Here is a 12,115-nt window from a genome sequence, read left to right on the forward strand (position 1 = left end):
CTCCTCCCTCCTCCTCCCCCTCATTACCCCTCTGCCCATCTCCTTTCTCTCTCATCTGTCCCCTTTTCTCCTCCCCCTCTCCCTCTCCTCCTCCCTTGTGATCTCTGTGGGAATGGAATTTTTAAAGAATGCCTCATGCTGTGGCTTTAACCCATTCCTGTGTATGTGTCTACACACACACACACACACACACGCACACACACACACTCACACACACGGTCCAGGCACACACCAATGTCCCGTAAATAAGCACCAGTGTAGCCACTGTCCTGCTGCTCTGTGAATCAACAAGAATAATTAAAATGACGAGCAGATTCTCAACAGTGACCACTGAGATGAAGCTGTGTGTCATTGGTGGTCACTGGAATGACACAGAAGGAGTCAGGCTACTTCGCTGTAGAAAGACCCTGTAGCCGTATTGTACAAGCAGTAATCTCTCTCTCTTTCTGTCTCTTTCTCTCCCTCCCCCAGGGTGATGGAACATTCTGACTCTTTCTCTCCCTCCCTCCCCCAGGGTGATGGAACATTCTGACTCTTTCTCTCCCTCCCTCCCCCAGGGTGATGGAACATTCTGTCTCTTTCTCTCCCTCCCTCCCCCAGGGTGACGTCTCATTCTGTTTCTTTCTCTCCCTCCCTCCCCCAGGGTGACGTCTCATTCTGTCTCTTTCTCTCCCTCCCTCCCCCAGGGTGACGTCTCATTCTGTCTCTTTCTCTCCCTCCCTCCCCCAGGGTGACGTCTCATTCTGTCTCTTTCTCTCCCTCCCTCCCCCAGGGTGACGTCTCATTCTGTCTCTTTCTCTCCCTCCCTCCCCCAGGGTGACGTCTCATTCTGTCTCTTTCTCTCTCTCCCTCCCCCAGGGTGACGTCTCATTCTGTCTCTTTCTCTCCCTCCCTCCCCCAGGGTGACATCTCTTTCTGTCTCTTTCTCTCCCTCCCTCCCCCAGCGTGATGGAACATTCTGTCTCTTTCTCTCCCTCCCTCCCCCAGGGTGACGTCTCATTCTGTCTCTTTCTCTCCCTCCCTCCCCCAGGGTGACGTCTCATTCTGTCTCTTTCTCTCCCTCCCTCCCCCAGGGTGACGTCTCATTCTGTCTCTTTCTCTCCCTCCCTCCCCCAGGGTGACGTCTCATTCTGTCTCTTTCTCTCCCTCCCTCCCCCAGGGTGATGGAACATTCTGACTCTAACCGGATGTCGACCCAGAACATCGGCATAGTGTTCGGTCCCACCCTGATGCGTCCGGAGAGGGACAATGTTAACATGGCCATCAACATGGTCTACCAGAACCAGGCCGTGGAGCTCATTCTCAATGAGTTTGACCGTATCTTCAGACCCAGCAACTTTACATCCCTCTGACATCCATTCATTCCAGAACACCGAACCTACAACCCACCCAGCCCCAAGGACCCAGTCTAGAGCCCATCCAGCCCCATCCCAACCAGCCTGAACCCAACTCAGTGACCTGAACCATCTTTGGACCCAAACCCTTCTGGTACTGTATCCTCCAACACCCAGCCCAGCCTGAGCCAAACACAGTGACCAGAACCAACAGAACCAGAAACGCTGTGAAAGGACACCAGCTTCTCCTCGTGTTTCTTACTTACTCCCTGTAGTATCAACTAGTGGTAAAAACATAGGTGGGTGAACTGATCGCCGGTCGCGGTGAAAAGAAAACTAGCGCTTCCTATACTTTCAATGCACTGTATGGCAAAAGAAAGGTGGAGTAAACTGCGTTACACCCCCTGGTATCAACATCAGCTTAACTCACCTCATCCCACGGAGAAAGACATGGGAACAGGAGGAAAAGCCCATATGGATAATGTACAGTATGTTTCCTTATCTCCTGTTGCAGTGTAGTAGCAACTACAGCCCAACTCATCTCCGCCAAAAACACAACGTCAACAACAAGCTGTTTCATCTTTATGCCACTGTCTATTAACTGTCTACAATAAAGTTATTGCGAAGTTTTCAAATGTGATCCTTGTCAGACTTTGTGTCATGACTGGAGAATGAATACAGACTTTAAAATGACTTTAGTTTGGTTATAATGACAGCGCGATGGAATGCCTATATTATGTACCTCAAGTCTAATCGTATTGGTTCCGTACACATATTATGCAGGTGTTATCGCAGATGTAGCGAAATGCTTGTGTTTCTAGCTCCAACCGTGCAGTATACCTAACAATACACACAAATCCCCCCCAAAAAATGGAAATGAAGAAATATCAGAACGAGCAATGTCAGAGTCCGGAATATCATTATACATTGAGTGTACAAATGATTAAGAACACCTTCCTAATATTGAGTTGCACCCCGCCTTGAGATAGAAGCTGTTTTTCAGTCTCTCGGTCCCAGCTTTGATGCACCTGTACTGACCTCGCCTTCTGGATGGTAGCGGGGTGAACAGGCAGTGGCTCGGGTGGTTGTTGTCCTTGATGATCTTTATGGCCTTCCTGTGACATCGGGTGGTGTAGGTGTCCTGGAGGGCAGGTAGTTTGCCCCCGGTGATGCGTTGTGCAGACCGCACCACCCTCTGGAGAGTCCTGCGGTTGAGTGCTACAGCCCGACAGGATGCATCTGTAAAGGTTCGTGAGGGTTTTAGGTGACAAGCCAAATTTCTTCAGCCTCCTGAGGTTGAAGAGGGCCTGTTGCACCTTCTTCACCACACTGTCTGTGTGGGTGGACCATTTCAGTTTGTCAGTGATATGTACGCCGAGGAACTTAACTTTCCACCTTCTCCACTGCTGTCCCGTCGATGTGGATAGGGGGGTGTTCCCTCTACTGTTTCCTGAAGTCCACGATCATCTCCTTTGTTTTGTTGACGTTGAGTGAGAGGTTATTTTCCTGACACCACACTCCCAGAACCCTCACCTCCTCCATGTAGGCTGTCTCATCGTTATTGGTAATCAAGCCTACTACTGTTGTGTCGATATATGAATAGAAAAGGTGTGTACAGCAGTAGTTATATAGGATGGACTTGACTAGAATACAGTATATATGTGAAATGGGTAAAACAGTATGTATTATTATAGTGACCAGTGGTCTATGTCTATAGGGCAGCAGCCTCTAAGGTTCAGGGTTGAGTAACCAGGTGGTAGTCAGCTAGTAACAGCCTCTAAGGTTCAGGGTTGAGTAACCAGGTGGTAGGCCTGAGTAACAGCCTCTAAGGTTCAGGGTTGAGTAACCAGGTGGTAGGCCTGAGTAACAGCCTCTAAGGTTCAGGGTTGAGTAACCAGGTGGTAGTCAGCTAGTAACAGTGACTAAGGTTCAGGGTAGAGTAACCAGGTGGTAGTCAGCTAGTAACAGTGACTAAGGTTCAGGGTAGAGTAACCAGGTGGTAGTCAGCTAGTAACAGTGACTAAGTTTCAGGGTAGAGTACCGGGTGGTAGTCAGCTAGTAACAGTGACTAAGGTTCAGGGTAGAGTAACCAGGTGGTAGTCAGCTAGTAACAGCCTCTAAGGTTCAGGGTAGAGTAACCAGGTGGTAGTCAGCTAGTAACAGTGACTAAGGTTCAGGGTAGAGTACCGGGTGGTAGTCAGCTAGTAACAGTGACTAAGGTTCAGGGTAGAGTAACCAGGTGGTAGTCAGCTAGTAACAGTGACTAAGGTTCAGGGTAGAGTAACCAGGTGGTAGTCAGCTAGTAACAGTGACTAAGGTTCAGGGTAGAGTAACCAGGTGGTAGTCAGCTAGTAACAGTGACTAAGGTTCAGGGATGAGTAACCAGGTGGTAGGCCTGAGTAACAGTGACTAAGGTTCAGGGATGAGTAACCAGGTGGTAGGCCTGAGTAACAGCCTCTAAGGTTCTGGGTAGAGTAACCGGGTGGTAGTCAGCTAGTAACAGTGACTAAGGTTCAGGGTAGAGTACCGGGTGGTAGTCAGCTAGTAACAGTGACTAAGGTTCAGGGTAGAGTACCGGGTGGTAGCCGGCTAGTAACAGTGACTAAGGTGCAGGGTAGAGTACCGGGTGGTAGCCGGCTAGTAACAGTGACTAAGGTGCAGGGTTGAGTACCGGGTGGAAGTTGGCTAGTAACAGTGACTAAGTGCAGGGTTGAGTAACCTGGTGGTAGCCGGCTAATAACAGTGACTAAGGTGCAGGGTTGAGTAACCAGGTGGAAGCCGGCTAGTAACAGTGACTAAGTTCAGGGTTGAGTAACCAGGTGGTAGCCGGCTAGTAACAGTGACTAAGTTCAGGGTTGAGGAACCAGGTGGTAGCCGGCTAGTAACAGTGACTAAGGTGCAGGGTAGAGTAACCAGGTGGTAGCCGGCTAGTAACAGTGACTAAGGTGCAGGGTTGAGGAACCAGGTGGTAGCCGGCTAGTAACAGTGACTAAGGTGCAGGGTAGAGTAACCTGGTGGTAGCCGGCTAATAACAGTGACTAAGGTGCAGGGTTGAGGAACCAACACACACTCTTTACTTTTCTTCTTCTCTTCTTTTCTTTCTTGCTCTGTTTTGTCTTCTCCTGCCAAACCCTCAGTATGACCAAACCCACAGTATTACCAAACCCTCAGTATTACCAAACCCACAGTATTACCAAACCCACAGTATTACCAAACCCACAGTATTACCAAACCCACAGTATTACCAAACCCACAGTATTACCAAACCCTCAGTATGACCAAACCCACAGTATGACCAAACCCACAGTATTACCAAACCCACAGTATTACCAAACCCACAGTATTACCAAACCCACAGTATTACCAAACCCTCAGTATGACCAAACCCTCAGTATGACCAAACCCACAGTATTACCAAACCCTCAGTATGACCAAACCCTCAGTATTACCAAACCCACAGTATTACCAAACCCACAGTATGACCAAACCCACAGTATGACCAAACCCACAGTATGACCAAACCCACAGTATGACCAAACCCTCAGTATGACCAAACCCTCAGTATGACCAAACCCTCAGTATGACCAAACCCACAGTATGACCAAACCCACAGTATGACCAAACCCTCAGTATGACCAAACCCACAGTATGACCAAACCCACAGTATGACCAAACCCACAGTATGACCAAACCATCAGAGGGAGTTCATTTTGGGGAAATCCACGTTTTAAAAGGATACTTCAGGCATTTTTGGGGCCTTCATCTACTTCCCCAGAGTCAGAAGAACTCATGGACCCATTTTTATGTCTCTGCATCCAGTATGAAGGACTTCAAAACTACAGGGTAGAGTAACCGGGTGGTAGCCGGCTAGTAACAGTGACTAAGGTTCAGGGTAGAGTACCGGGTGGTAGCCGGCTAGTAACAGTGACTAAGGTTCAGGGTAGAGTACCGGGTGGAAGTCGGCTAGTAACAGTGACTAAGGTTCAGGGTAGAGTACCGGGTGGAAGTCGGCTAGTAACAGTGACTAAGGCTCTGGGTAGAGTACCGGGTGGAAGTCGGCTAGTAACAGTGACTAAGGCTCTGGGTAGAGTACCGGGTGGAAGTCGGCTAGTAACAGTGACTAAGGTTCAGGGTAGAGTACCGGGTGGTAGTCGGCTAGTAACAGTGACTAAGGCTCTGGGTAGAGTACCGGGTGGAAGTCGGCTAGTAACAGTGACTAAGGTTCAGGGTAGAGTATCGGGTGGAAGTCGGCTAGTAACAGTGACTAAGGCTCTGGGTAGAGTACCGGGTGGAAGTCGGCTAGTGACAGTGACTAAGGTTCAGGGTAGAGTACCGGGTGGAAGTCGGCTAGTGACAGTGACTAAGTTAAATTACTGGAATGTCTGTGTAGACCTTTGAATCCCGCTGGTGTATAAATATATATTTATATATTTGATTTGTGCATTTCAATTTTCATGTTGAAAACCCACCGATTTATTTTGTGAAAGTTTGTACACAAGTGTAATGTTCTCAATTTAGAGATTTTTGGATGTCCTTACTGAAACAGATTAATTTTGGAGTGTTCTTACTGAAACAGATTAATTTTGGAGGGACACATTTTGGAGTGTCCCTACTGAAACAGATTAATTTTGGAGGGACACATTTTGGAGTGTCCCTACTGAAACAGATGAACCATTGCTAAAGTTCAATTTTAAAGTAACAAATGCCATAAAATAGACAGTGAAACAATAGAAAACATAACTTGATTGTGAAACGTCCAACCATGAGGAAATTACTTCAGAGTGCTAGATGATACTTATTCTGCGGTGCTGGGTAATAGTGAACTATAGTTCAACTAGTAAATATACTGTAGCTTGGTGGTAGTTGAACTAAATTCAAATCTTGGTAGTGTAATTACTTTTTTGCCATGTAGTGGTGTAGCTAACTACTGGAACTAAGCAGTACTTATTTTTGCAAGAAGAGAATAAAATAGCATCAGACCTGCCTAATTCTCACTTGAAATAGTTGTTGTTTATTAATAGGCTACGTTCTACATCCTGTTAACACCTGACCCCAGGGTTCTTAGGGTGGCAGGTGGCCTAGTGGTTAGAGCTTTGCACTAGTAACCGAAAAGTTGCAAGATCGAATTTCCGAGCTGACGAGGTAAAAATCTGTCGTTCTGCCCCTGAGCAAAGCAGTTAACACACTGTTCCTAGGCCGTCATTGAAAATAAGAATTTGTTCTTAACTGACTTGCCTAGTTAAATAAAGGTAAATAAAATATATTCCTGCAATTTGCAGTCTATGACATTTTGGATTTAGATATGATAATGTATCACAAAGTAGTTTGGATTTAGTGAATTACTTTTTCAAAGTAGCTTTAGTTAAGTAAACTATATTTTTCTAAAGAGTAGTTTTAGTGTAGCTTAACTTTTTGTAGTGTGAAGTAATTGGTAGTTTGGTAAACTATGATTTCAGAGTAGCTTCCCCAACACTGTTCTTTTGCTTATTAATTTCAGGCTTTGGGTTAGAGTGTTGTCCGTTGTCTAACAGCAGACTTGGGTTCAAATACTATTGGAAATTTTAATATGCTTTCAGGGCTTGCTCTAGCCTGCCTGGAGTGTCAGCCTGCCAGGTGGGTAGGATTTACAGTATTGGGACTTGTCTATTGGTCCATTAAACCAGGCATGCTCAATCAAGCACAGATAAAGTATTTGAAAGATTTTAAATAGTATTTGAACCCAGGTCTGTTAAGGAGTAGTGGATTGAGTTAAGCGTGAGAGATTCTAGAAGTGTGGAGGTATGTATGCATGCCTCTTCAGAGACAGCTAGGGCAGACAGCTACCCTGTGATTGGTGGAAACCAAAAACAAAAGAGGAACTAGAAATGCAGATATTTAGGGTCCTCCTGGGTGGCGCAGTGGTCTAGGGCACTGCATCGCAGCGCTAGCTGCGCCACCAGAGTCTCTGGGTTCGCGCCCAGGCTCTGTCGCAGCCGGCCGCGACCGGGAGGTCCGTGGGGCGACGCACAATTGGCCTAGTGTCGTCCGGGTTAGGGAGGGTTTGGCCGGTAGGGATATCCTTGTCTCATCGCGCTCCAGCGACTCCTGTGGCGGGCGCAGTGCGCGCTAACCAAGGGGGCCAGGTGAACAGTGTTTCCTCCGACACATTGGTGCGGCTGGCTTCCGGGTTGGAGGCGCGCTGTGCGGCTTGGTTGGGTTGTGCTTCGGAGGACGCATGGCTTTCGACCTTCGTCTCTCCCGAGCCCGTACGGGAGTTGTAGCGATGAGGCAAGATAGTAATTACTAGCGATTGGATACCACGAAAACTGGGGAGAAAAGGGGGTAAAATTAAAAAAACAAGAAGAAATGCAGATATTTAAAGGGATACTTCGGGATTTTGGCAACGAAGCCCTTTATCTACTTCCTCAGAGTCAGTTGAACTTGTGGATACCTTTTTTATGTCTCTGCATGTAGTTTTGAAGTCCTTCATACTGGATGCAGAGACATAAAAATGGGTCCATGAGTTCTTCTGACTCTGGGGAAGTAGATGAAGGCCCCAAAAATGCCTGAAGTATCCTTTTAAAACGTGGATTTCCCCAAAATGAACTCCCTCTGATGGTTTGGTAATACTGTGGGTTTGGTCATACTGTGGGTTTGGTCATACTGTGGGTTTGGTAATACTGTGGGTTTGGTCATACTGAGGGTTTGGTCATACTGTGGGTTTGGTCATACTGTGGGTTTGGTCATACTGTGGGTTTGGTAATACTGTGGGTTTGGTCATACTGTGGGTTTGGTCATACTGAGGGTTTGGTCATACTGTGGGTTTGGTCATACTGTGGGTTTGGTCATACTGTGGGTTTGGTCATACTGAGGGTTTGGTCATACTGTGGGTTTGGTAATACTGTGGGTTTGGTAATACTGTGGGTTTGGTCATACTGAGGGTTTGGTCATACTGAGGGTTTGGTCATACTGAGGGTTTGGTAATACTGTGGGTTTGGTAATACTGTGGGTTTGGTAATACTGTGGGTTTGGTCATACTGTGGGTTTGGTCATACTGTGGGTTTGGTCATACTGAGGGTTTGGTAATACTGTGGGTTTGGTAATACTGTGGGTTTGGTAATACTGTGGGTTTGGTAATACTGAGGGTTTGGTAATACTGTGGGTTTGGTCATACTGAGGGTTTGGCAGGAGAAGACAAAACAGAGCAAGAAAGAAAAGAAGAGAAGAAGAAAAGTAAAGAGTGTGTGTTGGATTTCAATGTTTTATTTTATTCGTTTTTATTTTCATATTATTGCACGTCTCATGGTTGGGAGGAAGGGAAAGAGGGAAATGTTTTTCTGTCACCAGCAGAGTTGAGTGAAGTAGAGTCATTATAATTTTTTATAATGGGAACAAAACTTTGTGTGTATTCCAATCCTTGTCAGTGCATTGCCAGAGTTGCCCCATTCCGTTTGAGTGCTGCCTCTAGTTCTGTTTATTGCGTTGAGGACCACACAGCAGTTTTGAAATAGGATAAACAGATATCTATGACCTGAAATGACTGCAGATTATTAGATACCTATCTGACTCCCAAACAGCCCAAAGTTAGTTACAATTATGCGTATTGTTTTAAAACCTTGAATTCCTATTTTATTTACTCCTAAAATGCTCCTATAACAATAGTTCATATTCACTGTTCACGTGTAGAGACAAAACTATTTGGCATAAAACTGATTACATGTTATATCTCATAAAACACACTGGCAGATACTTCAAAAATAAATTATTTTAAATATGCAGAAAGCGTTTATATTTTGTATATAACTGTAATTATCAACCGTTTGTGTTTTTTCTCTCACTCCAAATCGTGCAATTTACTGAGATTTATTTGTTAATAAAAACCAATGGAATAAAACTATTGGCAACATTATTTCCTGTGATGTTTTTTTCTTATTTTCTCAGGCTTGTGGTGATGATCAGTAATATTAAAACCAGCTATGAGAGAGAGAGGGGGGGGGGGCAACAGAGTTAGACCCAACAAAATCACGAGAAAACCAAAAGATAATTACTTGACAGAATGGAAAGAATTTACAAAAAAACTGAGCAAACTAGAATGCTATTTGGCCCTAAACAGAGAGTACACAGTGGCAGAATACCTGACCACTGTGACTGACCCAAACTTAAGGAAATCTTTGACTATGTACAGACTCAGTGAGCATAGCCTTGCTATTGAGAAAGGCTGCCGTAGGCAGACCTGGCTATCAAGAGAAGACAAGATGTGCACACTGCCCACAAAATGAGGTGGAAACTGAGCTGCACTTCCTAACCTCCTGCCCAATGTATGACCATATTAGAGACACATATTTCCCTCAGATTACACAGAAAACAAATCAAATTTTGAAAACTCCCATATCTATTTGGTGAAATACCAGCGTGCAATCACAGCAGGGCAACCAGTAAACAAACACCATTGTAAATACAACCTATATTTATGTTTATTTATTTTCCCTTTTGTACTTTAACCATTTGAACATCAGTACAACAAATAATATGACATTTGAAATGTCTTTTGGAACTTTTGTAAGTGTAATGTTTACTGTTAATTTTTTATTGTTTATTTCACTTTTGTTTATCATCTATTTCACTTGCTTTGGCAATGTAAACATATGTTTCCCATGCCAATAAAGCCCCTTAAATTGAAATTGAGAAAGAGAGAGACAGAGAGAGACACAGAGAGAGACACAGAGAGAGAGACACAGAGACACAGAGAGAGAGACAGAGAGAGACACAGAGAGAGAGACAGAGAGAGACACAGAGAGAGACACAGAGAGAGAGACAGAGAGAGACACAGAGAGAGAGACAGAGAGAGACACAGAGAGAGACACAGAGAGAGAGAAGCTCAAACACTCACTACACTCACTACTAATCAAAAGTCTTTGTCATGAAATATTGATAGATTCTTAGACATTGTGTCGCAACTCTTCCAGATACTCTGGAATGTTGAACTTTCATGTATTTTACATTACATTTCATTATATAAAATTATGGTATTTTTGATCTATTTACTGTTTAGTGTTTTAACTGTTAAATAAAGAAGCTCCCATCTGTTGACTGTGATATTCCAGACAGTCGAGTTACTAGTTGTGACTCGGCTATATAAGCTGATAGGTTTTGCATGGCACAGCCACATGTTTCAGGGTAGAAACCAGCTCCCCTATCTCTGAATCATTATGCAAATGATCTACAAGAAGTCACCCTAAAGCAGAGAATTGAGGAGCCTAGTAGTGGTGAGGAGAGCCATTTACAGTAAGAGGAAACTGGTGACCGTGACCAGAACACAGGAGACCTGTCGTTAACATAAAACCGCGTGATTGGTGTCTCTGAAGCAGATCATGTGCATGGCCCCATGAAGTGGACAGTAAACTCGCATAAACTCAAGTTTACATTGTTGTGAATAGGTGTCAGGGACATATGTAATTGTAATATAAGTGTTTGAAAGAATACATGAAAAGGACAAAGCAATAAGCACATTTTTATTACAAATATATCCACAGGTTTAAAAAAAAAAAAATACTAAATGTAATTCAATACAAAATGCATAACTGAGTTGCTGAACAATATACAGCTTGATACAAGTTGTGCCGATATCAACTCAGAGTTAAAAAATTATATTTGCTTACTTTGTCCAAGAAAATACAATGTCTTCCCCCCCCCAAAAAATGTATCAAATGCTGGGGCATCAGGTAGCTGTGGGCTTGCAGCACCAGTTAAATGCTACAGAATCAGATAATAATTCTGACCTTGGTTGAGTTGTGCATAATTGCCTACACATTCTGTTACTAAATATTGACACGATGAGTTTTCAGTTCAAAGTGACAGAGGAAGGCCAAGGGCTCGATTCATTCCCGTATCGCTTATGCGCGCCTGAAATGTAAAGGGAATTTCCGATTGATCCGACATATGCAGTGTCAACCGTGAGTGTATAGTCTACACGACAGCAGGAACATTGCCTTTAAATTTCAATCGCGCTTTATTGGCGATACGGATTACGTCGAACGCTGAACAGCCACGCATAGAGTTCTGCAATACATTTCATTACAATTCACTTTTTGAATACAAATTCAAAACGATTTTTAATTTAAATTAAATTTCCTGTTGGCACTAGTACACGGCTCCAGACAGGTAGTCCACTGAGGATTTTGGTTTGGTCACACCTCAGCTCTCTGTAACGGTGTTACGTACAGTACCAGAGCTGTGGCAGATTCACAGATGACTCACGGTGGATGAATATATCTGAGGTAGTTTTCACATTGACAGATATAGGAAGTATGAAGATGATACATCTTCTAGAATCGGTCCTGCGTCTTGCTTGACCCCTGTCGCCATGGATACACCCATATAAATAGAGTTACTGATTGCCCTTGGACAACGTCAACGTGAACGGGAACGTCCCGTTTCAGTAATTCTAATACTATTGGCTACAACGGCATTGAAATGTGTGACACATTGCTTTAATTAGGGTGTCATATACAGTACATTCAGAACGCATTCATACCCCTTTACTTATTCCACATTTTGTTGTGTTACAGCCTTGATTCAAAATTGATTAAATTTATTTTTTGTCTCATCCCTCGACATACAATACCCCATAATGACAAAGTGAAAACATGTTTTTAGACATTTTTGCAAATCTATTGAAAAACGAAATACAGAAATATCACATTTATATAAGTATTCAAACCCTTGGGTCAATACTAATACTTAGTACAAGCACCTTTGTCAGAGATTACAGATTAAGTCTCTAAGAGCTTTCCACACCTTTC

The 12,115-nt window shown here is 44.1% G+C and overlaps 1 protein-coding gene across 5 annotated transcripts in view; it reads left to right on the top strand.

The window, feature by feature from the left end:
• Positions 1-1,974, top strand: part of LOC139553803 (rho GTPase-activating protein 15-like) — a 64,875-nt gene extending 62,901 nt beyond the window's left edge. For 4 of the 5 annotated variants that reach the window (XM_071366510.1, XM_071366488.1, XM_071366503.1 and 1 more), the window contains one exon: positions 1,160-1,974. In XM_071366510.1, coding sequence (XP_071222611.1) covers positions 1,160-1,352 — 193 coding nt within the window. In that variant the 3' untranslated portion in view covers positions 1,353-1,974. Of the gene's footprint in view, positions 1-471; positions 630-1,159 lie in introns of those variants that run through there. The other variant, XM_071366519.1, reaches the window with a different exon arrangement.
• The last annotated feature ends 10,141 nt before the right edge of the window (positions 1,975-12,115 follow it).

The sequence above is a fragment of the Salvelinus alpinus genome, chromosome 2, assembly GCF_045679555.1.
Source record: "Salvelinus alpinus chromosome 2, SLU_Salpinus.1, whole genome shotgun sequence".
In the NCBI taxonomy this organism is placed as follows: Eukaryota; Metazoa; Chordata; class Actinopteri; order Salmoniformes; family Salmonidae; genus Salvelinus; species Salvelinus alpinus.